The 27,381-nt window shown below is 36.1% G+C and overlaps 1 protein-coding gene across 1 annotated transcript in view; it reads left to right on the forward strand.

Moving 5' to 3' along the window:
• The window catches only part of LOC131680308 (calcineurin-binding protein cabin-1-like), a 1,393,806-nt gene extending 1,372,684 nt beyond the window's left edge, over positions 1 to 21,122 (forward strand). The window contains exons 12-15 of the mRNA XM_058961029.1: positions 20,151 to 20,282; positions 20,344 to 20,622; positions 20,682 to 21,029; positions 21,071 to 21,122. Coding sequence (XP_058817012.1) covers positions 20,151 to 20,282; positions 20,344 to 20,622; positions 20,682 to 21,029; positions 21,071 to 21,122 — 811 coding nt within the window. The remainder of the gene's footprint in view (positions 1 to 20,150; positions 20,283 to 20,343; positions 20,623 to 20,681; positions 21,030 to 21,070) is intronic.
• The last annotated feature ends 6,259 nt before the right edge of the window (positions 21,123 to 27,381 follow it).

Here is a 27,381-nt window from a genome sequence, read left to right on the forward strand (position 1 = left end):
AAATAACTGTTACCTCCTAGCTGATCAAGAATATTCGAAATTTCAGGCATTGGGTATCTGTCCGAAATTGTTTTTTGGTTTAATTTGCGAAAGTCAATAACGAGGCGGAATTTTTGTTCACCCGATGCGTCCATTTTTTTGGGAACTATCCAGACTGGGGAGTTCCATGGTGATCGTGATGGTCTAATGATCCCGTCATTTAGTAATTTTGATATTTGCTTCTCTACTTCTTCTTTATATGCGAAAGGGTATGGGTATGACTTTTGGTATACCGGAATATCGTCTTCCGTTCTGATGTCACATTCGACTTGCGTCGAGCATGACAATTTATTGTCAGGTGTATGAAATACTTCTTCTAATTTTTCGAGTTCTGTCATCAGTGCACTTTTTTCTTTTGTAGATAGATGAGAAGTTCTGATTTTTTGTTCTAAATTTAAAGCTTGACTTCTAGGATTTGCTTGGGGATGATAGAAGTGAATTGGTATCTCGAACAAATTTCCTTTATTGGTACAAACCTGAAGTATGGGTGCATTGCTAATGAAATTGAATTGCTTGCCAAATATGATTTCGGTGCCAAGAATACCATCGAAATAAGGGTGGAAATCAAGGACAATAAAATTAAATTGTTTTGTAATCAATGGATGAAAAGGATTTAATACAATTTTTTCGTTAACTACACTACTGCCAGTCACTCCTCTTACAGCTTCCGTAAGGGTGCTTAAAATTGGTTCTCCTGAATTATAAGCCCATTTTTTGGATATTAAATTTATGTTTGCTCCGGTGTCCAATAAAAATTTGATTTCACCTTTGCTGGTCGGTACTTTAATGTATGGGAGAGCGTTTGGCGCTATTCGAACCATTCGCTGACCCATTTCGAATCTTCTAAAAAATTAACTTCTTCTGAAGTTTCAGGTGCGGTTTCCTCTTTAGTTTCTTCATCGTTTTCGGCTTGAGCATTAAAGTAATCTTCACTGATTTCTGAAGTTTCTTCAAGCCAAGTTTGGTATTCTTCTGAGTCTGGGTAAATGTCTGCAAGATTTGCGAATCGTTTGGGAGCGGGGTTAGTATGTTGCATTGAGCTTAAAGCTGGTCTTGCCATTTTGAAATCGGGCCTATTACCATAATTAATCTGTCTTGATCTGATTGAATTGTCGACTTCCATTGGTTCGTGATTATTTTGCTTTGGGAAAAAGGTCCGGTTTGGGACAAAAACGTTTCTTGGTTGAGGATTAGGATGAACAGCAGGATTTCTTTGCAGATAATTCGGTTGAGAAAACTGTCTAAAAACAGGAGGAGGTTTCGATCCGGTTGCGGTCGGAAAAGTCATAATTGGTCGTCGTGGTGGTACGTTTGGTGGAGGATGGTTCATTGGGAGGTTTCCTCTGGGAACAGGGATAGGAAGTTTCTCCATTCCTTTAAATGGTGCATTTCTTGCATCTAAGTTAAGGTATTCCACACAATAGTGGTAAGCTTGGGCAAGGCTTTGTGGTCTATAGTTTTTGCAGAAATGAGTAAGTGGCTCTCCTAGTCCTCTAATGAAAGTGTCTAGGGCCAATTTGTTGTACAATTTGATTAGCGCTATCTCGTGACCTCTCCACTCGTCGTCCATTGATATCGCTGAGCTAATTAGGGTCACCATTTCCCTAATGCGACTATAGTATGTTTCTATAGATTCTGATCTTGCTCGACTCATGCTTTTGAGTTGATTATCTAAAGTGATCAGATCCCTTTTGTCTGCGTAATATAACCGCAGAACTTCTTTCATGCTCTCCCACTCAAGGGGAGTATTATTGGTGATTAGCACATCGTTTGCTTCGTTTTTTATTTTTCGTCGGATGGTGCGCAAAATCAATTGGTAGTGAAACGTTTCGCGCAGATCATTAAATAATTCAAGCATATCCTCGACATCGAGGATCCACTGAGAAAGGTTTCTCGGGTTGCCATTAAACTCTGGCAAGTCTGAAACAATCGCTGGTATTCGACCACGATCATGAAAATTCATGTTTGTGTCTATTGCATATCGCTGCCGTGGCACTGGTGGTGACGGCGCTGGTGGCAACGGCACTTGTTCTGGGTTTGGAGGGCTTGCCATGTTTCGGGATAAGGATAGGTATTCGATACGTCGTATGAGGTCGTCCGTTTTGGTCTAGTATTTTGTTAATAATGTCTCGGTTAACTTTTTGTTGGTTTACGTTAGTTCACTCGCGCACTTGTGTGATATACAGTGATTCGGTTACGGTTCCACCCTGGTGGTCCGGCCTTGTCACTCTTAATTAGTAGAGGTTATCTTCTTAGGAACAAACAGGAAGCAGTTCCGTTTTGGTTGGATTCAGAGAGTAAAGTATGTTAAACACTTTTAATTATTTTTTTGTTCTTTATGTTAGTTCACTCGCGCACTTGTGTGATATGCAGTGATTCGGTTACGGTTCCACCCTGGTGGTCCGGCCTAGTCACTCTTAATTAGTAAGGGTTATCTTTTTAGGAACGAACAGGAAGCAGTTCCGTTTTGGTTGGGTTTTGGTTTTGTGTTATGTAAAAAATTGGTTTTCTTTAACTTACAGTGGTAGAAGGAGCGGAATAATCATTCCGTCGCGGCAACGATTAGACTCCTGGCCGTGTTGTTTTCCTGGATAGGTAGGTCCTGTAGAGCGGAATCCTTCGCGCTCTGATACCGCAAGTCGCCGAGTTGATCCGCGATGGTCTTCGCCGGGTACCAAATTCTCCTAGGAGGCAGCTGGGATTCACTTTGTCCTAACGTAGGACTTATACTATTGCTCTTCAGGTCCCTATTCGGGCGCCAGTTACAGGTTAACGTGTACGAGGTTCTTTGTAAAAAAAGACAACTGTCTCTGTCCACGGACTAATAAAAAGTGATTTTATTTCGATTAATTCGTTTTACAGAGGCCTCACTGCTAAGCTGGTCAAACCTATAAACGCTGACGCTGCTCCTACGTATCGCTGCCACGGGTCTGCTGCGTCAGTACTTTGTGTGTCGCCTGTTTAGGGCTTCGGCTGGTAACACGCGCATCCGTTTGCGCGTGCAATATAATTTTTTGCGTCTGGGCATGGGTTCGGTGGTAACTTTGATTCTACACAGCAATCAAAGATGATAGAAATACGATGTTGATCAACGAATGATAGAATAATCATCCCAATTTGGACCCCTCCTTATTTTGGACGCTTTCATACATTTGTACCCTTTACTGCCAATTATTACAAATTCGTTTGGTTTGATGAAGATAATTATATTCTTTGGGTTGTGTTTAAGTCCCAGCATAATTAGTTCTAATTCATTTAAATTAGTCAAAATTCGCAATTGAGAAATTGATATCAAAAACGATTCATAATTCCACGATTACCAACAGAAATCGGGAGAAGTGATGCACTTTTAAATTGGATTTAAGAGTACAAATTTATTGTTTTTAAATGATCTAATAATTTTGTCTCTATTTGGATCTTGCATTTTATGTATTTGAAATGGTTAGTTTGTGAATTTTTACTTAGAAGCCTAAAATAACTAGTCCAAAATATGTCGTAAAAATAATAGCGTCAAAATATTTCGGACACAGCTAGATTTTCTTTCGTAATAGCAGTCTGCTTATCAATTTAGAATAATCAAAATTTTCACTTAATCAATTATTTTTTTGCGTTTCGGTTGCGGTAAAACCGCGGGGGAAAGCTCTTTCCCGCACCGCATATGCGATAAAAAGTTTCTCACCGCACCGCAGATTTTGCGGTGCGGTTGCGGTACATACCGACGAACCCTAACCATAACTCCTGACACGGTAAACCGGCGCATAGACACCGATAACCTCAGCAGCTCTTACTCCAACATTCTCGAATCCATTAGGGAGTTTAGAGTAAAAAATTCTTCTCAAAATAAAATAATTCTTCAACAACAAAATCATACTAACGCATCCACCACTGACAGTTCGAAACCAGTATAGTGCTGTGTCATACTTAGTGCACGTTCGCAAGACACATTGATCGAGTGATAAACCTCTGTTTCAAAGCAATTTAAACGAACTCGATGATTAGATACATTAAGTGTAGATCGCGACCAGTAGTATTTTTCGATAAACCTACCACCCGTGCCACATTATACATCACCATAGTTTTATTTCCCGTAGCCAAATATCAGATGTTTACCCTCCTAAAACTAACAGGTACCCGTACACCAAACGTTATGTGACTCTGTTGATTTTTGTCGGATGAGTAGGATTTTTCGTGTTTTTATGTTTTTATGTTTATTTGCTGTTCTATCAATGGATTGTTTGCCCCCTTTTAAGATATCGACATTTGAAAAGGGCGTATTTTTTTAGTGAAAATTAAGTATAACTTTTGAACCAGACAAGATAAAATTTTTCTTCCTTCAGCAAAAGTTGCATCTGATCATGCTCTAAAAGTACACTGAAGAGTACATTGAAAAAAAAAAACATATTAAAAAACTGCACGGAGAAAACTGCTTTTTTGAGAGACAACCTAAGTTATGATATGGAACTCACTATAAAATGAAAACGATTTGAGATACAAAGTTAGTATCTTCAACAAAGTTGCTCAGAATTGATTGTTCTAGAATATTGTAGAAGAAAGTATGATTTTCTCTGAACTAGAATTTGAAATAATGTCTACAACTTTGACGTTTTAAGGACCACCCTAAAACCGTTTCAGCCAAAACATGCAGTTTGTCACGCACAATAAATGTTTCTAAAACACTAAATCCTAAAAAATGAATGCGTGAACAATTGTTTCCCGCTAATTTCGCTTCCTAGACCGCTATGCAATGTCATTTAGTAAAATAGGCCCCGAAGAAGACACAAACCAAGGGTCGAAACGTTGGCGAAAGATAACTGCATTGCCGAAACCTCCCCTAGATTCTACAACGGACCATGGACATGACAATCGTTTTAATTTGGAACTCAGTCGCCATGTGGCGCTAGTGCATATGTAAAATAATACATTCTGAACACATTTTATCTGCTGATCTTTATGCTATATTTCACCCTAAGGTGGAAAATTTGGTAAAAACCAAAATTTCTCACTAGGGTGAAAATTTGTTGGTATAAACCAGTCTTTGTACAGGAGGGCACAAATCCTTATTTCATACTATGTTGCGTTTCGGCTTCGCCTCATCAGAAACCGACACTAACGTATTGTCGGAATAGATTAGCGCCGGCTTGACGCAAATCCCTTAAAACTAAAACACACTATGTGTTTCAATCAAACGACTGATCAAACGTGATGTCCCGTTAGAGCAGAAGTTCTGTTTATGCCGATGAGACACAAGTGAAGCCGAAACTTGTCTTGGCTTAGCAGGCCTATGCGAAAGCACTATGCTATATTTCACCCTAAGGTGGAAAATTTGGTAAAAACCAAAATTTCTCACTAGGGTGAAAATTTGTTGGTATAAACCAGTCTTTGTACAGGAGGGCACAAATCCTTATTTCATACTATGTTGCGTTTCGGCTTCGCCTCATCAGAAACCGACACTAACGTATTGTCGGAATAGATTAGCGCCGGCTTAGTCTATTCCTAATCTATTCCGACAATACGTTAGTGTCGGTTTCTGATGAGGCGAAGCCGAAACGCAACATAGTATGAAATAAGGATTTGTGCCCTCCTGTACAAAGACTGGTTTATACCAACAAATTTTCACCCTAGTGAGAAATTTTGGTTTTTACCAAATTTTCCACCTTAGGGTGAAATATAGCATAGTGCTTTCGCATAGGCCTGCTAAGCCAAGACAAGTTTCGGCTTCACTTGTGTCTCATCGGCATAAACAGAACTTCTGCTCTAACGGGACATCACGTTTGATCAGTCGTTTGATTGAAACACATAGTGTGTTTTAGTTTTAAGGGATTTGCGTCAAGCCGGCGCTAATCTATTCCGACAATACGTTAGTGTCGGTTTCTGATGAGGCGAAGCCGAAACGCAACATAGTATGAAAGACTGCTGATCTTGATTTCCTAAAAGATTGGCGGCCTCAGTGAAGTTGTGTGGAAGGACCGATCTGTTTGATTCGGAACTCTGCCATCATGTAGCGCTAATGTACATACACTACCCGTCAAAAGTTTGGAATCGTTTCAATAAGTATTGCAACGCCCACATTGAATATTGCAACACCTCGAAAAGTTTAGCATCACCTAAAAGTGGTAAATTTTGGACGCTCATTCTAAAAATTCTTGTTTTCTGAATAAGTACTCGCAGTTGTTCTGATGGCTAATGAAACCCATTAGGTGAACAGTTTAGATGATAATTTTGACACTACGTGGCGCTAGTGTACATGCAAACTTGTGCGTTTCTAATTTTCGCTTTCTTAACGTTTTACAGAGATAGTGTCTTCTGCTAAGCTGCTTAAAATGCAATGGTAGTGTGGATGATAGTCACGTTGCTTCGACACGCTGTCACCACGTGGTGCTAGTATTACATATGTTTATTACGTTTTTCCACTTTTTGCTATGTGATTAACCCGAATGATCAATGCTGCAGATAAAATTTAATGAAGGCGAATGTCGTATGGATAGTCATTTGCTCAACATGGAACTCTGTCGTCACGGGGTTCTAGTATACATGAGAAATAATGAACTTTTAAACTTATTATGTTGAACCTGGAAATTTAGAAAGTTCGCGTCTTCAGTTAAAAGTTGTTCAAAAGCGCTCGGTCGCAAGTAATGTGATATTTCACGGAACTCGGTCATTATTGCATCATTGTTCGTGTGAACGTACAGAATTTTAAATAAATTGGATCTCTACGACACTTCTCGAGCATTGATTGATTCAAGTTCTGGAAACACTTAAAAATATAGTGCAAATCATTTGGATGCACAGTTACTGCATAGGAAAACCCATCTAGCAAGATGAGAAGATGAAAATAAAATTGTTTTTTTAATTGTTTACCTCAAAAATCTAAGAATGTATTACAAAAAATCAGAACCCATTCCAAAATATTTTGCAAGATATAGAGTGGAACGCATAGGAGCATTTTTCAAGCTCATAGTCTAACAATGTAGAGTTTTAGAAAAATAAGATTAAACAAGTTGAAAAGCTCCTCTTCACACATACACTACCTCAACCAGTGATGTAATTCTGAACTAAAATGTACACCTACTTGACCCCTTGGACGAAAGTACAACCTTGCAGAAGAGAGCAAATATGTAGCTAATCAGGATGTCGACATACCGCATCATTAATTTACCCTTTTATAGGTGATGCTAAACTTTTCCGAAGGTGTTGGAATATTTATTGAAACAATTCAAAACTTTCTACGGGTAGTGTATGTACACAAGCGCTACGTGATGGCACAGTTCAGAATCAAACAGATCATGTCCTTCCGCACAACTCCGCTGAGGGCGCTAATCTTCTAGTTCCAAATTAAAACGATTGTAATGTGCATGGTCATGACCATTTGAGTGGAATTTCAAAAGACACAAACCTTCTATATCGTTAGAAATGTGAGATTGAAGTGCACAACTTCACATGCAGTGACATAATTGCAAACTAAAATGTTCACCTGCCAAATCCTCTTGGCTCAAAGAACAACTTTCCTCAAGTAGCGAATATGTAGAAATTCAGGATTTCGAGATACAGCCTCATGAATTGACCCTTTTCTAGGTGATGCAAAACTTTTCGGGGGGTGTTGCAATACGTATTGAAGCGATTCCAAATTTATGATGGGTAGTGTATATGAGTTTTCGCTAACTTTGGATTGTTTTGCAGTCTGCGACAAATTTGCTGGGCATATCTACATAAGCTCAACTCCTTCCTAGGTTCGTGTTCGGATGTTTACAGAGGTGATTTTGTGAACTGCGAGTGTACTCCCATACAATTTGCCGGAAATCCCGGAAAATACTTGAAGACGCCCTCGGTTTTTGCCTTTCTCATATAAAGAAAGGCTATGCAATCACTGTAAAAATCAACTTTTTAACCCAGGCCCGGAGGGCCGAGTGTCATACACCATTCGATTCAGTTCGTCGAGATCGGCAAATGTCTGTGTGTGTATGTATGTGTGTGTATGTGTGTGTGTCATTTAAACTCACACAATTTTCTCAGAGATGGCTGAACCGATTTTCGCAAACTTAGTTTCATCTGAAAGGTATAACGCTGCTATTGAATTTTTAGTTGATCCGACTTCCGGTTCCGGAGTTACGGGTTGAAGAGTGCGGTCACACAGCAAATTTCCATATAAACTGGTACCACCATGATGTTAAAATAATGTGAAACATATAAAAATTGATGTAACATTACTCTAGTTTGCGGGTCTGGATCACTAATGATCAATTAAAGCAGCTTTGACCACATTGGCCACCGATGACGGTTCATGACGCCCCCGTGGAACTCGCCAAGTTCCTAAGCTAATATCACACCCATTCCCCAACGAATTCTCTACCGATTTTTACAAACTTGATTTCAAATGAAAGATACAGTAATACCGTAGACTGTTGCTGAATTTCATTGGGTTCTGAGTCTTACATTCGGAGTTACAGGGGTGTTAGTAAGGATACACTGGAATTTCCCATATAAATCGGTACAATTGTAATACCTCAGAGGCTAAAAACTATTGAAATGGTCACCAAATTACTTCTAATCGCAGATCTAGATCACTGATTGCCAATCAAACATTCTTTGAATATATTGTCCACTATCGACGATTCCGGAAGTCCGGAATTCCAGGCATATTCCACAACTAATGTCACATCGGTTCTTCGGTGATGACTGAACCGATTTTCTCAAACCAAGTCTCAAAGGGAAGGCAAAATATGCAGTTGAGTATTGCGTCGCCGCCGCTCCCCCACGCCTTGCCCTTACACCTCCCTCCTTCATCACTCCCCACCCCTTGGACCACCCTCATGCCCGCATTTCCTTCATCCACCCCGTATACCGAAATAAGATGAAGGATTTCTGACGCATCCTCCACTCCCACTCTACTAACCCCCCATTCCCTCCACTTTCAAACCCATTCCACCAACATTTCAAAATATAATCACATGAAGATAACATTGAACTCATGCTGATTAAGCTAATTAAATATTATTCTTTTGCCTTTCTCATATAGAAAGGTTATGCAATTGCTCCAAAAACCGACTTTCTATCCGAGGCCCGGAGGGCCGAGTCTCATATAACATTTGACTCAGTTCGCTGAGATCGCAAAATATTTGTGTATGTATGTATGTATGTATGTGTGTATGTATGTGTTTATTTATTTATGTATGTATGTGTGTATGTATGTGTGTATGTATGTATGTATGTATGTATGTATGTATGTATGTATGTATGTATGTATGTATGTATGTATGTATGTATGTATGTATGCATGTATGTATGTATGTATGTATTATGTATGTGTGTGTATGTGCGGATTTGTTAACAAAATGTCCACATCGGTTTCTCGGAGATGGCTGAACCGATTTTTACAAACTAAGATTCAAATGAAAGGTATAATATTCCCATAGGTTGCTATTGAATTTCATTTTCAACAGACATCTTGTTCCGGATTACGAGTTGAAGAGTATGGTTACAAAACAAAATTTGTTGATTTGTCCACATCGGTTTCTCGGAATTTTCTGAACCGATTTTGGCAAACTTGATTTTAAATGAAAGGTCCATCAGCTGCTGTTGAATTTTGTGTGTTGAATCCGAGTTCTGGTTCCTGAATTACAGGGTGATACGTACGATCACGCAGCAAATCCCGATTCTAACGAATTCTGCGATGAATGTAAAAAGGTGATTTTTTTCCAAAATGTAAACACAACTGCTCAATTTGTAGATCTAGGTCACCAACAGTCATGCAAAGTCTCTTTGGCCACACAGGCCACCATCGACGGATCCGGAAGCATCCAAATTCAGAATAACGGTTATATTGGTTTCTCGAAAATGGCTAGAACGATTTGATCAACTTAGTCTCAAATGAAAGGTGTTGCGTCCTCGGAAACTGATATTAAATTCCATCTCCATCCGACTTCCAGCTCCGGAGTTACGGGTTGTGGAAAGCGATCACGTAGAAAACTCCGATTCAATCCGATACCGCGATGAATGCAAAAAGGTGCTCTTATATATACTTACCAAGTGTAATAAAAATGAAAGACATTTCCATAATGTTATATTGTACGAACCAGCTATTAAGTTTGGAGAAATGAGAAAGGCACAATTGCACCTCTAGGTGGATTAAAACAGGTTTTTTCTTTTTTTACATTTCTTATAAAAAAATGTATAGAATTCGCTCAAACTTTCAAGATTTTTTCCGAGGCCCGGAGGGCCGAGTCTTATATACCAATCGACTCAGCTCGTCGATTTGGGACAATGTCTGTGTGTGTGTATGTAACGGACAAATTCTCATTCGTGTTTTTCAGCAATGGCTGAACCGATCTTATCCAAACCAATTTTAAATGAAAGAACTAAAAAACAGTATGAACGCTATTAATTTGTTTTTGATTCTGATGTTTTGTTATAAAGATATGAATGTTTGAATGCTTAAAAATGGCGCTTTTTGCAGATTTTTTTAAATTTTCTGCCGAAATTGACAATATAGATTTACAATTTATATGTTTTTGGATAGCTTTAACGAATACCTTTCGAATAAGCTAAAGATTGTTGAAATCGGACTATTATCAAAAGAGATATTGAACATTAAATGCGGACGAAAGATTTTTATCATTTCCCATTGCCAGAAATATGACCAAAAACATGTAATCTATTATTAACGCCAAACGGCTTATTTTAGGTCAATAGTATCTTCGGAGAATTTAATGGAGGCAATATGCCCTTTCTTTTGGTATTGTGCTTTTGCTGATTAATCACCCTATAAGTGAGACATTTTCACAAATTTTCTTGGAAGTGATTATATCGAAATGATGTCTTCAGCACATTTGTAGCTCTTACTTTTGCGAATAACTTTACTGAAGACTTCAAATATCTATTTTGAATACTTTAAAAGTTTGTTGGTTTGTTGTTTGTGGATTACTCTTTGTCGTCTATTTATTGTTCAATATAGTAATAATCCATTGAAATAAGCCAAACAGTATTTCGATAAAACGAATTTTGTATTTCATTTTTATATCTACAACCGCTAGAAATAATCACCGAACACTTCCAAGTTGTCTGGAAAGAACTTGATAACTTATCAGTGCAAAAATGTTCATTTGTGCGAACCTTCTGACTGCAATATTTCTAACTTATTACCATCGGATCGATCTGAAATATATCTTGAAAATGAAAATTGAAATAAATAACTCCAAGCAACGGCGTAGCCAAGAGAAGGTTTTGGGGTTGACCACCATACAACCACCGCCCCCCCCCCCCCACCACACCCAAAAAAGATATTGAATTGAAGTTGAAAAATTATTGATGCTGACTGATTTAATTCAATATTACAATAACAATTATCTGATCCGTAGATTGATAACCTGTTGGGTCCTCCTGATATGTAACTGATCTATTGGTCATGATTTCACAGTTGTCTAATAGCATCAATATCAAATTCCTGCCTGAAAACATTTCAATAGAAAATTCCAGAGTTCTGTAATCAATCATAATCCTCAGATTTATTTTCAAATTGAGCTCGTTTTTGTAGAGATGTACTGTAATAAGGGTCTTTATTTAATAGGAAGCGAAGTTAAAATTGATTTAATGTCTATGAAACATAAAACTGCTCACCAAAAAAATGCATAACTTTCAACATTTGCTAAAAATGTTTTTGTCTTTCTCATTCACTCTAAAATTTGTCAATCTAATCCCGACCCGGAGGGCCGTGTCATATGCCAATCGACTGAGTTCGTCAAGATCGGAAAATGTCTGTGTGTATGTGGAAAAAAATGTGATCTCTGTTTCTCAGAGATGGCTGGACCGATTTGCGCAAAGTTAGTCTCAAATGAAAGGTACAACCTTCCCATTGGCTGCCATTGAATTTTTTTATTGATTGGACTTCCGGTTCCGGGGTTACGAGTTGAAGAGTGCAATCACGCAGCAAATTCCCATATAAACTGAAATGAAAAATTTTCAAAATCAAATTTGTATTTTTGATGCCAAATGACTTTAAAATGCATGAAACATTGAGATGTTTGACAAAAATTGACTTTTTTAGACTTTGGTACATTTTTGCCTTTCTCATATAGAAAGGTTATGCAATCACTCTAAAAATCTTCAATTATACCGGCCCGAGGGGGGTGTGCAGTGAGGGGTTGCTACTTTAAAATTAAAACTAGTTTAAAATTTCTTAACAAGTTGAAAAATTTCGGCAGGACCTGGACCTCCCGGATCTTTCTCCATGATCTGCCGCTGGTTTCAAGCGATGTTTCAGTATCACATAGTATCTCAAGATCGTAGCTGTCGATCCATTGAATGTATGTGCAAATCGTACTGAACATGTAATATTCATTTCCACCATAGTATTGAACATAACCAGCCATGGAATCGTAGTCTGGACAAATGAGACAAGCACAATTGCACCACTAGGTGGATTGAAACAGGTTTTTATTTTGGGAATGCGTCGAGTTGAGACGAAAACGTAATATGATTAATAACGAGGATAACACTTTCCGAATGTAGAGAGAAATTTATGAAAAATGACGATTTCCATTCGACTCTAGCAGTTCCTGATCGATTTTGATGAGCATTTAATTTTTGTTTTATGACCAATTATATGGATAGGTCAACTGTTTAAAAACATTAATTTAAGGTCAAGATAGCATCATTTTGAAACCACCAATTTCGGAGGTTTAGTATCTTCGATGAGTTTTACAAACGTTAAACAGCGCATCATTTGATAAAATAATTTTGACGGTATATCGTCCAAGAAGTATTTATGGTGAATTTTCTCAGGTTAATATTCATGACTACAATAAAGTCTCAAGAATTTCGCTAAAGACACGAACTCTGTCACTATTTTCTGAAAAAATAATTCCGCATAATTTTAAAACTTCAAAAATTACGGTTTCGTAATTATGCCGTTTGGACAGTATGATCGATTTTCACCAAACCCCCACCAAACCGAATTTCTGGCTACGCCGCTGACTTCAAGTAAGTAGAAACAAAGTCGTTCTACACTCGTCCACAAGAAACTTCTTCGAATGCTGAATATCTATTACAACACATTGAAACCCCAATTTTATCAGCCACATATGAACATATGGTTGATGGGCTCTAGCAGACGAACAAGACTGAATTCGAGTAAATCCTTTCTTGAGCATGTTTTCCTTATCATGAAGATGGAAATATGCAAAAAATGCTCATCATAATCAGAAATAGTTATCAGACTACATCAAGGGACGGGAAGATTATTTTAACAGCTTCAGTTTATTATAAAGAAAAAAAATTGCTCGATTTAGTCAATGTCCCCATTTTGTCAGCCTAAAATACACCATGAGATTGATAAAAATGGGTCTTTATTGTATGTATTATTCACTGTGTTTCACATTAATAGATACATCTCATTTTTGGGGATTTTTTTCTTGCATTGAACTACAACAATTTTTATGTAGCTTTCAAGAGGTTATTTTATGACACATTCTTTCGTGACATTACAACGATTTGACGATTCTTCATTGCATTAATATGTTATAACTTCATCAAATGAACGCCTACATCAAAAATTATTACAGATTCGGTAGACAAAATTTCACTAAAGATTCAATAAACATAAACTGAATATACTGGAAGAGGATTTTTTATGACTGATAATGTAACGTGACGTTACAACGCATCACAAATTAGAACTTTCAACGTATTTCTATAAAAGTCAAAATATCTGCTCTATAAGGTTTTTTATCAAGAGCGAATCTTCTATGATGTATTTCTAAATAGCATACGAATAACTAGGTGTTAAATATATTTTCTCATTGTTTTGTTTCCTATTAAGCATCTTTTAACTTTCGTGACGTTACAACGCTCCTTTTTCAGAAAAGCAATATCTCATTGCGTTGTAACGTCACGAAAATCTTCAACTTTTCTAGAACTCTGTAAGTTACGTGACTCTGTAAGTTAAATATTTATCACATTTAGCCGTTTTAATGATAATTTACTCGAATAACAATATGGGGTTGTCGAAAAATCACGCTACAGTTTTTTTTTATTGAAGCAGAAATAATTGATCAAACCAAGAATTCTTTTTCATATCTGTTGTGGATAGATTTGAGCCATTTGACACATTATTCGACACGGCTCAATATGGTGGCTAACGGAGCCAGAATAGCAGCTTTTATAACATATTTCACAAACAAAAATAAACTGGCAGTTTAGCTTTGTTTAATTTGGTAAGGAATCAGTTGTCCGATCCGAGTTTATAGTATGATATTTGTATTGTTGGGCTTAAGCAAGTGGATTTATATGACAAAGCGAGCACAATTTTAGCGCCAGACAATCGACAGTGCTAAGTACACTGAAATATTGTATGTATTATAGTTGCAACGATTCAGAGAAAAGGAATACGTCACATCGTCGTGATGTTACGAAAGAAAATGAGTTACATCCAATCGTCAATTCGACGGGTTTTTAAATGTCTTCAAACACCAATAAACACTTCCTCATCTATCTTTTTTGTGCTCATTTGAAATGTGCCAAAGCCTTTTTATTCGACTCTAAGCAATTGAGACGATTTAGTGCGGGCACTCAGATAGGTCTCTGTACACCCAATTATGTTTTTACAACTTCCGGTAAATTCGAATAGATACTCGTCTATATTGGATTTAATACCTCAGGCATTTCAATAACGTAGCTGCTTTGACGATGTATTTGGGCTTGTAACGGAAGAATTGGTTAGTTACTAACTGACGGCACGTGCGACTACAACGGAAGTTACGGACAATCTTATAACGGGCGTCTCGTCGATGATGGCGAAGTGTGGAATGTTTGATTGCTGGGAGGAAAGAAATATTCAGGGAACGCATTATTTTTCATGGCTTAATAACTAAGAACTAAGTTCGGAAATTCCCTCACAACCTTCCATCGCATGTCCTGGACTACGTTGCTGTTAGCGTGATTGCATCGGAGCGTACCATATGACCAGCGTTTAGGAGAGTACAATGTAGGTGGACTTTTAAAGAAATATAATGTGAAGTTGTTCAATCGTTTATTAAAAATACCTCCTCCAGTGTTGTAGATCACATCTTATATAAAATTTTGTTTATTTTCTGAATCTACAATTAGGTTTGATGAAGGAGTTCATTTGAAAAAGTCATAACAGGTTTAGAGAATGAAGGTTGGTCAAATCGTTGTAACGTCACGAAAGAATGTGTCGATGGTATATAAACCCCTTAAGCACTTAATGATATACATTCTGAATTTATGAATATCACGCTAGTATAATTTCATGTTTCCGAAACAACTTGAATGCGTTTCAATAAACCATACGAAGTACAATTTGACACTATATCTGATAAATCATTCAAGCGTCTTATAAAAGTTAAATTACGTGACGTTACAACGCAAAGTGTATCCTGTTCTACCTTTAGTTCCACACATCCAATAAAATAAACTGTAGGCTTTTTATACAAGTATTTTTGAATACAAAGAGAATCCGGAATATAAATTTGGACAAAATTTCAGTTTTTTAATAAAATTAAAAAATAGTCATTTTTCGTGACGTTACAACGCAGAAACAACCTAAACTTCTATTAGTTCAAAAATTATTAGTAGTCAAATCAAGAAAAAATCTTTCTAGTTTTATTGTTCTACACTCAATAACGAACAAATTCCTTTAAACAGATAAAAATTTCAATAACAGTTTCATGAAATAGAACTTTTCTTAGAAGTCAATAATTCTGGAGCCATTTTCCGTGAAATTTAACTTATTTTTCTATATATTTTACAACTATTTGTCGAAATGTCAATAGTTGGATTACATAACTTTTCAATGGTTTGAACACTACCGAATCGAAGAAAAAATATTGTGATAGCAAAATAAGACAAAACAAAAACCTCTTTCTGGTGTACAAGCCCGCGGAATGTGTCTTATAGACTTCTTCCAAAATTTGGCGAACCTATTCCAATTCGTATACCAATTAATTGGTATACTTGAGGGTTTATATGTTGCAGATAGAGAAAATACTGAAATTTTCAGCTTTTTTCCTACACAATATTACGAAAGCTTATTAATACATTTTTCCTAATAAGTTTGTGAAAATTATAAACTATTTGAAATTTTTTAATAGTTTAATTTTTTATTTAACCGTGATTTTTAATAAATAGTGACCATCGCTTCACAACGTAGTCTATTTTTCATGGCTTGCGGTGAGCACGATCTCTCGAATTGCTGAACTGAAAATTATGGAATAGAAATTAATTTTTAGTTTTCTTTACAGATTTAACTCGCCGCGCAGATAGCTCTGAATTAGACCCGCTGGTGCCCTAAGACGATTTCGCTAGATTTTCAGAGCACTGTGCACCCAGTGCATTAACGAAAGTGACGGAAGGTTATCGAAAAGTTTCGTGAAAATGAAAATTCCAGTAATGATGATGATTTTCCCAAACGGTTCGTTTTCGAGAGGTTTTTTATTTGTTCTTTGACATTACACACCAAAAAAATCTGAATTTTATCGTTGACGTAATTGCAAACATGACTCAATTCAACAAACCGTAATTTACGAAATGACGGAACATTACCGTGTTCCGTTTAATTTTACATGAAACATATGCTTTACACGCGCAATGACATAAAATTACACTTCCTACCATTCAGAACAAACGCTGTATGTGGAATAAAATTACATGATTTGCGAAATTAAACGTCATGTAAAATTAAAATCAAACGTAAAACTAAGTCATTTTTGATGCTCGTATATGTCAGGGTCAGGAGACGTAAATTTACACTATTTTTTCTAGGTGTGTAGGATTAGCGATAATAATTCAAATCAAGGATACTACTGGGAAGTCACCTTTAGAAAAAGTCGATGTCAAAGTAAAAGTTGGAACTATGCACGCATGCACTTCAGAGATAGCGTGATATCAGAAGCTGCGATTTCATTTCAACGCTTTTTTGTGAAAAGGGCGATACTTACAAATGTAAACATATGGCTTTTTTCATACAAATACAAATTAACCTAAAAATTTTGATTCTACGATATTGCTTTCTTAAACTAAAGCAAAAAATACAACGGGTGAAACTGTATTTTTGTTTGTTTATTTAAAGTTTCGCCCTCCTCGCTCCATGCAAATAAACAGGGCGATACTTTTTTTGCTAGCAGTTTAGAGGCGAAACTGTTATTTTCGTATTTTTTTAGAATTATCAAGCTGATACCAGCTGTAAATAGTAACAATGATCGCTATTGAAAAAATACGGACGAAATCGGTGGTGTAGAACGGTAGTTATTGTAAAAAACCGTAAGGGCGATATTTCATTGCTGATAGGTGGGACCGAAAAAGTAAACAATCGCCAAAAGGGCGGTACTATCATTTTGTCAATTTCAATAGCAAAAACAAATTTTAATTTAATAATTTCAAATACTTTATGAAGTTTTGGGTTTCGATCACTGAATCATGTAATCTAGGATGTAAAAACACAATAGTTCTTAAATATGAAATAAAACCAAGTCTGGAAATATTCACTGTTGATTTTTATTGAATGGTATCACTGCTAGTATCACCCTTTTCAAGAAAAAGCGTTGATTTCTTAGTTCTCAGTCGCGTTGGAAATTTGAGTAAAGTATAAACTTCAAATCGATTAAAAAATAATTTCGATTTTTTTGGCTCAGTACAATATATAACCCCTTTAGGAAAATTCAGTTTTCCCACCACAATTTAGATATTTTATTAACAGAGCATTAACAGTAATTCGTTGGTATGTCTATTTTATGGGCCATTTTTTTGCTTTCCCATTGATTTGGTTTGAGATTTCTGGCACTGATGTTGTCCTATGCTGATTTGAGCGATTCTCTGAGTCCTGCCACTGTCCCATGTAGTATGTGTTATCAAAAACATCGCGAAGCATCAAGTTCTAAATGTTCTCAAACGATATAATATCCGAAGAGAGTGATAAGAGTTATAAGAAATGACTCATCACACTGTTAAGTGGATTAAAAGCGTTTTAACTCACTACAACTACTCGAATACTACAGCAAACTCATTTAGTTCTTTATCTTTTGTCTATGAGATGGTAAATCAAACCTACTACATATATCACGGTGTTCCTAAAACCGTTATTAACTAAAAAAATGACCATAAATTTGGCATACGGCATTCGATAGATACAGTATCCAAGCATCTTCTCAGTGAATTTCAAAATGATCCATCGAGGGATTCGAGAGATATGGCGATTTGAAGTTTTATGATACGTTTCATAAGGCTACCAGCAAACACCCACGGGTTTGGTCTAATCTCTATGAACAAAAAAATATTTGTCTACTTATTTAGTACATGGCATTCAAAAGCTATAGTAATCAAGTATATCCCCTGCAAGTTTGGAAATATTTCATTGACGGAATCGAAAGTTATAACAGTTTGGATGTGGTATGCGGTCATAGATGGGTTTTCTACCAGACTTCAAGCGTGAATCCATGTTTGTCCATTGACTATTTAGATCGCTTATACGTGTCGCGATTTTTAAAGGAAACCCTTACCATTTTATTACATAAATATAATGTACAAATGGTGTTATTAATATGGTGCACTGAAAAAATATGAAATTAAAAAAAAATAGATGAAAGTTGGAATGTTTACTTCAAAAGGCCATATCTCAATGGTATGTTGACTGATTCTAATTAATTTTTCATTATTGAACAGGTAGACGTTTCATCGTTAATTTTCATCAAGAAGAATATAAAATAGAGTTGGCTACTTCAAACAAAAGACAACTTAATTATCCTCAACAATATGTATTATCACTATTTAGTAAATATCTTTATATTCAAAACGACGACCTATCAATTTCTATACATTAGTTGAATGCAACGAACACAAACTATAAATCATGGAAAAATAAAACCATAAATTCAATACATATATTCAAAAATATGAAGGTATTTGTTGATTCAGATCAATTTATGTTATGATACGGTTTTTGTTGGAAATTTTGTACAATCGTGATTCGCTGGTTGGGTTGATAGATGTTAAAACTGGGGGATGTTATTAGTAGGGGGATCAAAGGGGATGTTATTAGTACAAGTTCATCTGCTCATATCTCTAACTATTGTCAGTTTGATTGTCGAATTGAATTTAACATGAGAATTTGACATTCAGATGTCGACAATGGACCAACTAGCGCGGAGGTCCAACTAAAAAGCGGCTCCTGTTAAAAATCGAGCGACCAGCGAATCACGACTGTGTTAGTTTTAACATTTCATATATCCATAATTTGTAGTAAACAGCAATTGCAATCAACTAGTATATAAAAATTGATAGGCCGCTATTTTCAATACAAAAATAATCACTAAATAATTATAATACATATAGTTGAGACCAATTATATTGTCTATTTATTTATGTAGACAACTCTATTTTATATTCTTCTTGATGAAAATTAACGTCAACATACCATTGAGATATGGCCTTTTGAAGTAAACATTCCAACTTTCATCTATATTTTTTTAATTTACACATTATATTTAACGTTTGGTAGACAACCCTATTTCCATATTTTTTCAGTGCACCATATAAATAACACCTTTCGTGCATTATATTTATGTAATTAAATGGTAAGGTTTTCCTTTAAAAGTCGCGACACGTATAAACGATCTAAATAGTCAATGGACAAACATGGATTCACGCTTGAAGTCTGGTAGAAAACCCATCTATGACCGCATACCACATCCAAACCGTTATAACTTTCGATTCCGTCAATGAAATATTTTCAAACTTGCAATGGATATACTTGATTACTATATCTTTTGAATTCCATGTACTAAATAAGTAGACAAATATTTTTTTGTTTATAGAGATTGGACCAAACCCGTGGGTGTTTGCTGGTAGCCTTATGAAACGTATCATAAAACTTCAAATCGCCATATATCTCGAATCCCTCGATGGATCATTTTGAAATTCACTGAGAAGATGCTTGGATACTGTATCTTTCGAATGCCGTATGCCAAATTTATGGTCATTTTTTTTAGTTAATAACGGTTTTAGGAACACCGTGATATAATACAACAGTCCTTTCATTTGAATAAAAACAGTAGAACGATAAAGGGGTGTTTTCATTTTTTACATACTATATGTATGCTATATTACAGCGAAGATGATAAAGCAATGGTTTTTCGTAAGAATCGCACGAACGATATTGAACTGAGCGTCAATGAAATGGATGAAGAAACCCTATTCAGCTCGATCATGATGTTCTTCGTTGCACACGAGCTGCTGGGAAGGTAACAGATAACCATAAAAAATTTGCACATTTTTTGTAAAGGATTTTTTTTATTATTGCAGACGACAATGGTGTTCAAAAGATAAAAGTCACATTCTGTTCATGATGCTCGATGTGATTGTTCCTAAACTGAGGTCACCTATATTAGAACCATACCGTGATATTATTAATGAATGCTTAGAGCAAACAACATACTGTCTCTATGGATACCCACCAAAGAAAGGTAGAATGCGTCATGTACAGGATCACGAGGCTAGTCAGGAAACCTTGTCGTGGGAGAAAGCTGTACAGCTATTCAATATCTACCGACCCGATGTGTTACCCGATTTCAATTCTTACAAGTAGATATGTACTGGTTTTCAGCAATCCAAACCACTTAAACGTTAATTTTTTATTCTAGAATTGATTCTATAACTGCTGATATGGAAGCAATGCTGCAACACATCCTTTTAGTATTTCCGGGAAAGGTTGACGTTTCAAATCAAACAGGTCCTATTGTGAACTTTATCAACGGAACTGATGAAGTTGTACCAAAGGCTGCTTGCAGTGATCTACCGATATTAAAAATCAAGTGTATTTTCTACCTCCTGGCGGACTACTATTTTAAAAGCAGAGACTTTTTTAAGGCAATTGAATACTACGTGATGGATTTGACCATTGAACCCACACGATTTGACTCATGGGCTGGAATTGCACTATCAAAATCTAGCAAATGCGAAACGATGCTAAACTCGGCTGAAATTCTCAGGTAACTTGTGAATTAAATTTAATATTTTCATCCACCTTTAGACACCTTTGGTTGAAAGGTCTTAAATACCATCATAATGGGGACGACAGCTGATTTGCAGATCGGCACAAACAAAGCTTTTTTTCAGAAACACTGTATGATCGATAATCTGCTTCAAAAATCGTATGCTTTTTTCCTAGCGTCTACTTCACTCAATAATTTTCAAGTTTGCATGTGAATGGAATGATGTATGGAAAATTGTCAAAGAAATCATTTAATTTTGCAAAATTGGGTCATTTAAAATGTTTCAGCATGAAAAAAAAAACTTTTCTGCCATTTTTTTAACTTTGAGTGAAGCGAATTAATCAAAACTTTGGTGCAAACTAATGTATCATTTCAATTACATTCTGTAATTTTTCTATGCAACAATATCCACAAGCGACTCGGTGACGAAGTTTTTTGTAGAACTTCTCTGGAAAAACACGATTTGCGGTGTTAGCTGCCATTCAAAAACTACTTAACCGATTTATTTCAAACTTTGCATACACATTCTATGTAAAAATGCCTAATCCTTTTGTTTTCGGGATAATTTTTCAATCAAAGGGTTTTTTAACTAATTTGAAATAAAAATTGACATTTTTCACGAAAAATTCCGCTATTTTATGAATAAAAATTGAAAAATTGTCTCAAAAACTCACCATATCGTCGCTGTTGTGCTATCTTATGACAAGCGCCATTTAGCACATTTCGAGAAAAACGATTTTTAAAGTTTGAGATTGAATATCTTGAAACTTATAAATGGTAAAAACAATTCAAAGAAGACAATTAATGCTTCTATCTATTCTGTATTAAACTCTCAAATACCACGAAGTTCGGTTGACTATGTTTGCGAGTTTTCACTATAAATGTAAACAAAAGTCGCACTCACACGTGTCGTAGGCGTGTATTGATGACAAAATTTGTATGGCGTGTCATAATTGTGCATGGAAAATTTTCCATAGAAAAAAAGCATCAATTATTAACTTTTATTAATATCTTCGGTTTTATTCGGCCTAGAAACAATCAATGAGATGCATTTTGAAGGAAATCGAGCAAGCAATCTAGAAAAAATAGTAATTTTTAACTACAGTGTTGCCAAACATGAAATATTGCCAATTTAAAAGTAAAGCTGCATATTTCTCGCAATACATGTATTTTTATTTTGAAAATTATTATACCATTGTGTTCCTCAGATATTTTTACATATAAAAACATTTAAAACTTCCACATTACTTAAGCGAATCCCAAGATACAGTGAATTAAAGCAAAAAACTGGCAATTTCTCATCACTTTTTTCGCTATACCTCAGTAACCAAGCAAAATTTCAAAATTCTGAAAACGCCATTTTGTAGAGAATTATCAGATTAGTAATGTTGCATATCTAACTCAGTGTACCCCCAAAATGGCGTTTGTCATAAGATAGCACAACAGCGACAATATGGGTTACATATTTTTTACCTAGGTTGTGTATGCAAAGTTTGAAATAAATCGGTTAGGTTGTTTTTAAATGGCACTTAATACCTCAAGTCGTGTTTTCCAGACACGCTACAAAAAGCTTCATCATCGAGTCGCTTGTCGATATTGTTGCATAGAACAATTACAGAATGTTTTTGAAGTGATACATTATAATGCATAAAAATGTTGATCAATGTGCCAAGTTTCTATAAAAATCGCAAAAAATGTTTTTTTTCACACTGAAGCCCTTACCCCATACTACCCCCCCCCCCCACTTGAGGAAAACGTACAAATTTATTTAAAAAACAAGAAGTGGCGTCAATATGGTGCACCAACCGAACAATAAAAGGATGAAAAGTTTTAAATATAGGTCCACTACATGTTTGTTCCTATGATTATTCGTATTGGGTTGCTTGACGAGAGTAGTTGGAGGGGGAAAGCCGGCATATTCGTTTTGGTTACGCCAATAGAAACCGGAAGGAAAGGAAAGGCTCATGCACGGCACGAGAACGAGCGAGAAAGCGATGGTAGTGCATATTAGCGAAAGCGTTACGTACATTTTTAACCTTAATAGCAGGTTGTTGCAATTCCTTCCAAGAAAATCAGTGAATGTGACAACTCTACCACTAAGCGAAAGCTACACCAAAACGTATGATGAAAATATTATCATTTATCGCACAAAAGGAGGGCCTTTTATCTGCATCGAAAAGTAATAAATAGGAACGCCTTGATGCAAAGCGTGCTCATTCGGTGTGAGCTGCGAAAGGGGAATGATCATATGTGTGTACGCAGTAAAAACAATTGTCGGCAAGGTTTGAATTGTTTCAATAGATTCTCATCTTGTATCAACATAGTTGATCGCGCTGGATCTTAATATTGCCGGTTTCCCGAAGGTTTTTCTTTAAGCCTATAGCTTGCGGCGAATCAGAGCTATGATTTATTTGGGCAACACAATATTTACACAGCTGTCGACACTTTTACAACACTCTCACCGCTCTGTAAGTTACATGGGTCAAGAAACTGATAGCGGGATCAAGGGCCTTCGGAAAGAAAGGTATACGCACTATTTCCGTATCGAATTGAACAGCGGGTTTCGCGGTTGTTGCCTTCTGCTTGCTTCCCGTTGGATTCCATATTCCTACTGATTTTGCTTACATTACTAGGATACACAATGATACTTTACATTTAGATTAGGGTGACTCAAAACATACGATTTAAAAATACACTCAAGAATTTGGACAAAATACGTTTAGGCTGAATTCAGAAAATTTAAAGAATTGTTATTGGTGTGTATCGGCCACCAACTTTTGACTACAACACTTTTCAGAATATGTTAGAAAATTGGTTATCTAACTCTACTCCGTCTAAACCATATTTCATTGCTGGCGATGTGAACATTCCAATCAATCTACACAATAATAACGTGGTAATTAGATACAAACAATTACTAGAATCGTACAGCTATGTGTGCACAAATACTGTTGCAACACGTCCAATAAGTAACAACATTTTGGATCATTTTATTTGCTCCATTGACTCCGCTTCTCAGTTGAAAAATCATACAATTTACAGCGACATTAGTGATCATCTTCCTGTCATTTCGTCCCTTCCTGTGAATTTAGGTAAGCAGCAACAGGAACTGAGAATGAATATCGTCGATCGTGTTAAGCTACAGAGCCAATTCTCCACATTTTTAAACAGTTTTCAAACTACCGATGATGTTGAAGCTACCTTGAATATTCTTATTACAACCTATAACAAATTATTGACCGATTGTACCAGAACGTTTACTAAAACCGTTAGAGTTAAAAATGAAATCTGTCCATGGATGACCTTCAGTCTTTGGCGTTTGATACAAATAAAGAATAAATATCTTGATAAAGTCAAAAGGAATCCTCACGATGCGCAAGCTGCTGAAATGCTAGAACATGTTTCAAAAAAAGTTAAGATTGCCAAAAAGAGATGCAAAAGTGACTATTACGAAAATATACTAAAAAGCTCAAGCCATACAAACGTGTGGAAAAAATTAAATCAAATTTTTGGTCGCACCAAAGTTAGTGAACCTATAAAATTAAAAAACGGTGGAAGCACTCTTGAATCTGATCAAGATATTGCTGAAGTGTTCAATAGTTTCTTCTCCACGATTGGAAATAACCTAGCCGATAATCTCCCGAAAAACAATTTTGATTTCTTGAAATCAGTAAAGAGTGTAAGCAATTCTATTTTTTTGAGACCTGCTAGTGTAAGTGAAGTTAGTATTCTCATAAGTCAGCTTGACGTTAAAAAAAGTAGGGGGCATGATAACATATCGGCAGATCTTATGAAAGCCAACATAGGACCTCTCTCCGTGATCATTAGTAAACTATTCAATCGTATAATAGTAACGGGCTCTTACCCAAATGTTTTGAAAATCGCTAAGGTAACGCCTGTATTCAAATCCGGTGACTCTTACGACCCTACGAATTATCGACCTATTTCAACCCTGTCGGTACTGAATAAAATTTTGGAAAAGCTCTTAACCAACCGACTTGTTAACTTTTTGTGTGCCAATAATGTTCTTTATAAACTTCAGTATGGCTTTCGGGAAGGGTGTGGAACTGTGACTGGTATTACCGAGCTCATTGATGAACTGCTCTGTAACATTGACCAAAAAAAGATCGTTGGAGGCTTATTCATCGATCTTAAGAAAGCTTTTGATACTATAAACCACAGAATTTTACTAGCCAAACTCGATAGATATGGAATAAGAGGTGTTGCCAACGAATTGATTAGAAGTTATTTATCAGAACGAAAACAATTTGTGGTGATAAATGGCGCTCGCAGTACCTTACGACCGATAGACATTGGAGTCCCGCAAGGGAGCAACATAGGGCCTTTGCTATTCTTGATTTTCATCAACGATATAGAAAATTTGAAACTGCATGGGACACCAAGACTTTTCGCTGATGACACAGCACTGTTCTATCCCCATTGTAGTGTTCAGTCTATTATTAATGACATTGAATCTGATCTTGCTACCCTCCTAGAATATTTTAACGGGAATCACCTCTCCATGAACCTGACAAAAACAAAGTACATGGTTTTTCACTCACCACGGAAAAAAATTTCACAACATGCGGATCCATGTGTCGGAACATTGCACATTGAAAAAGTTTCATCATTCCAATACTTAGGACTTTATTTAGACCCATGTCTTTCATGGGACAGTCATATACATCATGTAGCTACCAAAGTCTCATCATTATGCGGCCTAATGAGAAGGGTGCGTTCTTTTGTGCCTAATGACTCATTGTTGCGATTCTATTATGCATGCATTCAGTCAATAATTCAATATTTGATTATAGTCTGGGGTCATGCTGCTAAATCGAAATTGAAAAGAATCCAAACATTGCAGAATAGATGCATTAAAGTAATCTACAATCTGCCGACCTTGTTTTCTACAGTTTCACTTTTCACTAGCTTACGCCACAGAATTATCCCCATTGTAGGTATACGCGACTCTCAGTCAATCATATTTGTACACAATACGTTACACAACCAGAAATTCCATCACAATCTTGTATTCGTGGCTCGGGTAAACATTCAGAACACTAGAAGCGCAAACGAACTATTGAGAAGCAGTGCATGTACCAACCTTGGTCTTGCGCGCATTACATATCACGGACCATCGAAATTTAACGTACTTCCCATAGAATTAAAAGCTATAACAAACAATATTCTTTTCAAAAGCAAGCTTAAGCAGCATATACTGAGGAACGTAAACGAATATATATTTTAAGCGTATCAACCATTCAAACCTGTAAGTTTTTTCTGGCTTCTGCTAGTTTTTCCCTACTTCATAAGTTTAAATTTACTTTAATTTCCTTTTTGTTTTAAACCACGTTATCATTAAGTTATCATTAAGTTAATAATTAAATTTTTGATTTAAATTAAGCTCATTTTTGTGAATCCCTTCAAAGGAACTAAGTTCCACTGGGATTTCATATTATTTTGTTTGTTGTTTTGATCTCCGCGTTTCTTTTTGTTTACTTGTTGTGTCCATTACCAAGGGGCTCTCTGTGTGAGCTCTTTGGTGTGGGGGATAGTGGAGGGTATAATAAAAAAAAAAGAATTTGGCGCAAACAATAGTTATCTACAAACCGTCCTTATTAGGACGAATGCAAAATGGAAAAAGAATTTAATTATAAAGTTTCATTTGTTAACTAGTATTAAGTTTGTGCTTGTTAATTCTGTACTTTTACCAGTGAATCATAAGAAAATGTTTTTCTAATCTACAAACCCGAAGGTTTTTGCAAATCCTTCCAAGAAAATCAGTGAATGTGGCAACTCTACCACTAAGCGAAAGCTACACCAAAACGAATGATGAAAATATTTTCATTTATCGCACAAAAGGAGGGCCTTTCATCTGCATCGAAAAGTTAATAAATAGGAACGCCTTGCTCATTCGGTATGAGCTACGAAAGGAGAATGATCATATGTGTTTACGCAGTAAAAACAATCGTCGGCAAGGTTTGAATTGTTTCAAAAGATTCTCGTCTTGTATCAACATAGTTATCTACAAACCGTCCTTATTAGGACGAATGCAAAATGGAAAAATAATTTAATTAGAAAGTTTCTTTTGTTAACTAGTATTAAGTTTGCGCTTGTTAATTCTGTACTTTTACCAGTGAATCATAAGAAAATATTTCAGTTTGTTTTCACATCTCGCCCTGAGCAGAAGCAAAAAATCGTCCCGCGCAAGTGAAACAGTCAATTTCTACCTAAAAATTAATCGGTGCCTATCACACAAGCAGTCCATATAACAATAGCCTATACCTAATGTGCGATTTAGTGATGAGTGACGGTGCCCAGCAAAAAGCAACCCAGATACGGCCGAACT

Source organism: Topomyia yanbarensis, chromosome 2 (assembly GCF_030247195.1).
Source record: "Topomyia yanbarensis strain Yona2022 chromosome 2, ASM3024719v1, whole genome shotgun sequence".
NCBI lineage: Eukaryota > Metazoa > Arthropoda > Insecta > Diptera > Culicidae > Topomyia > Topomyia yanbarensis.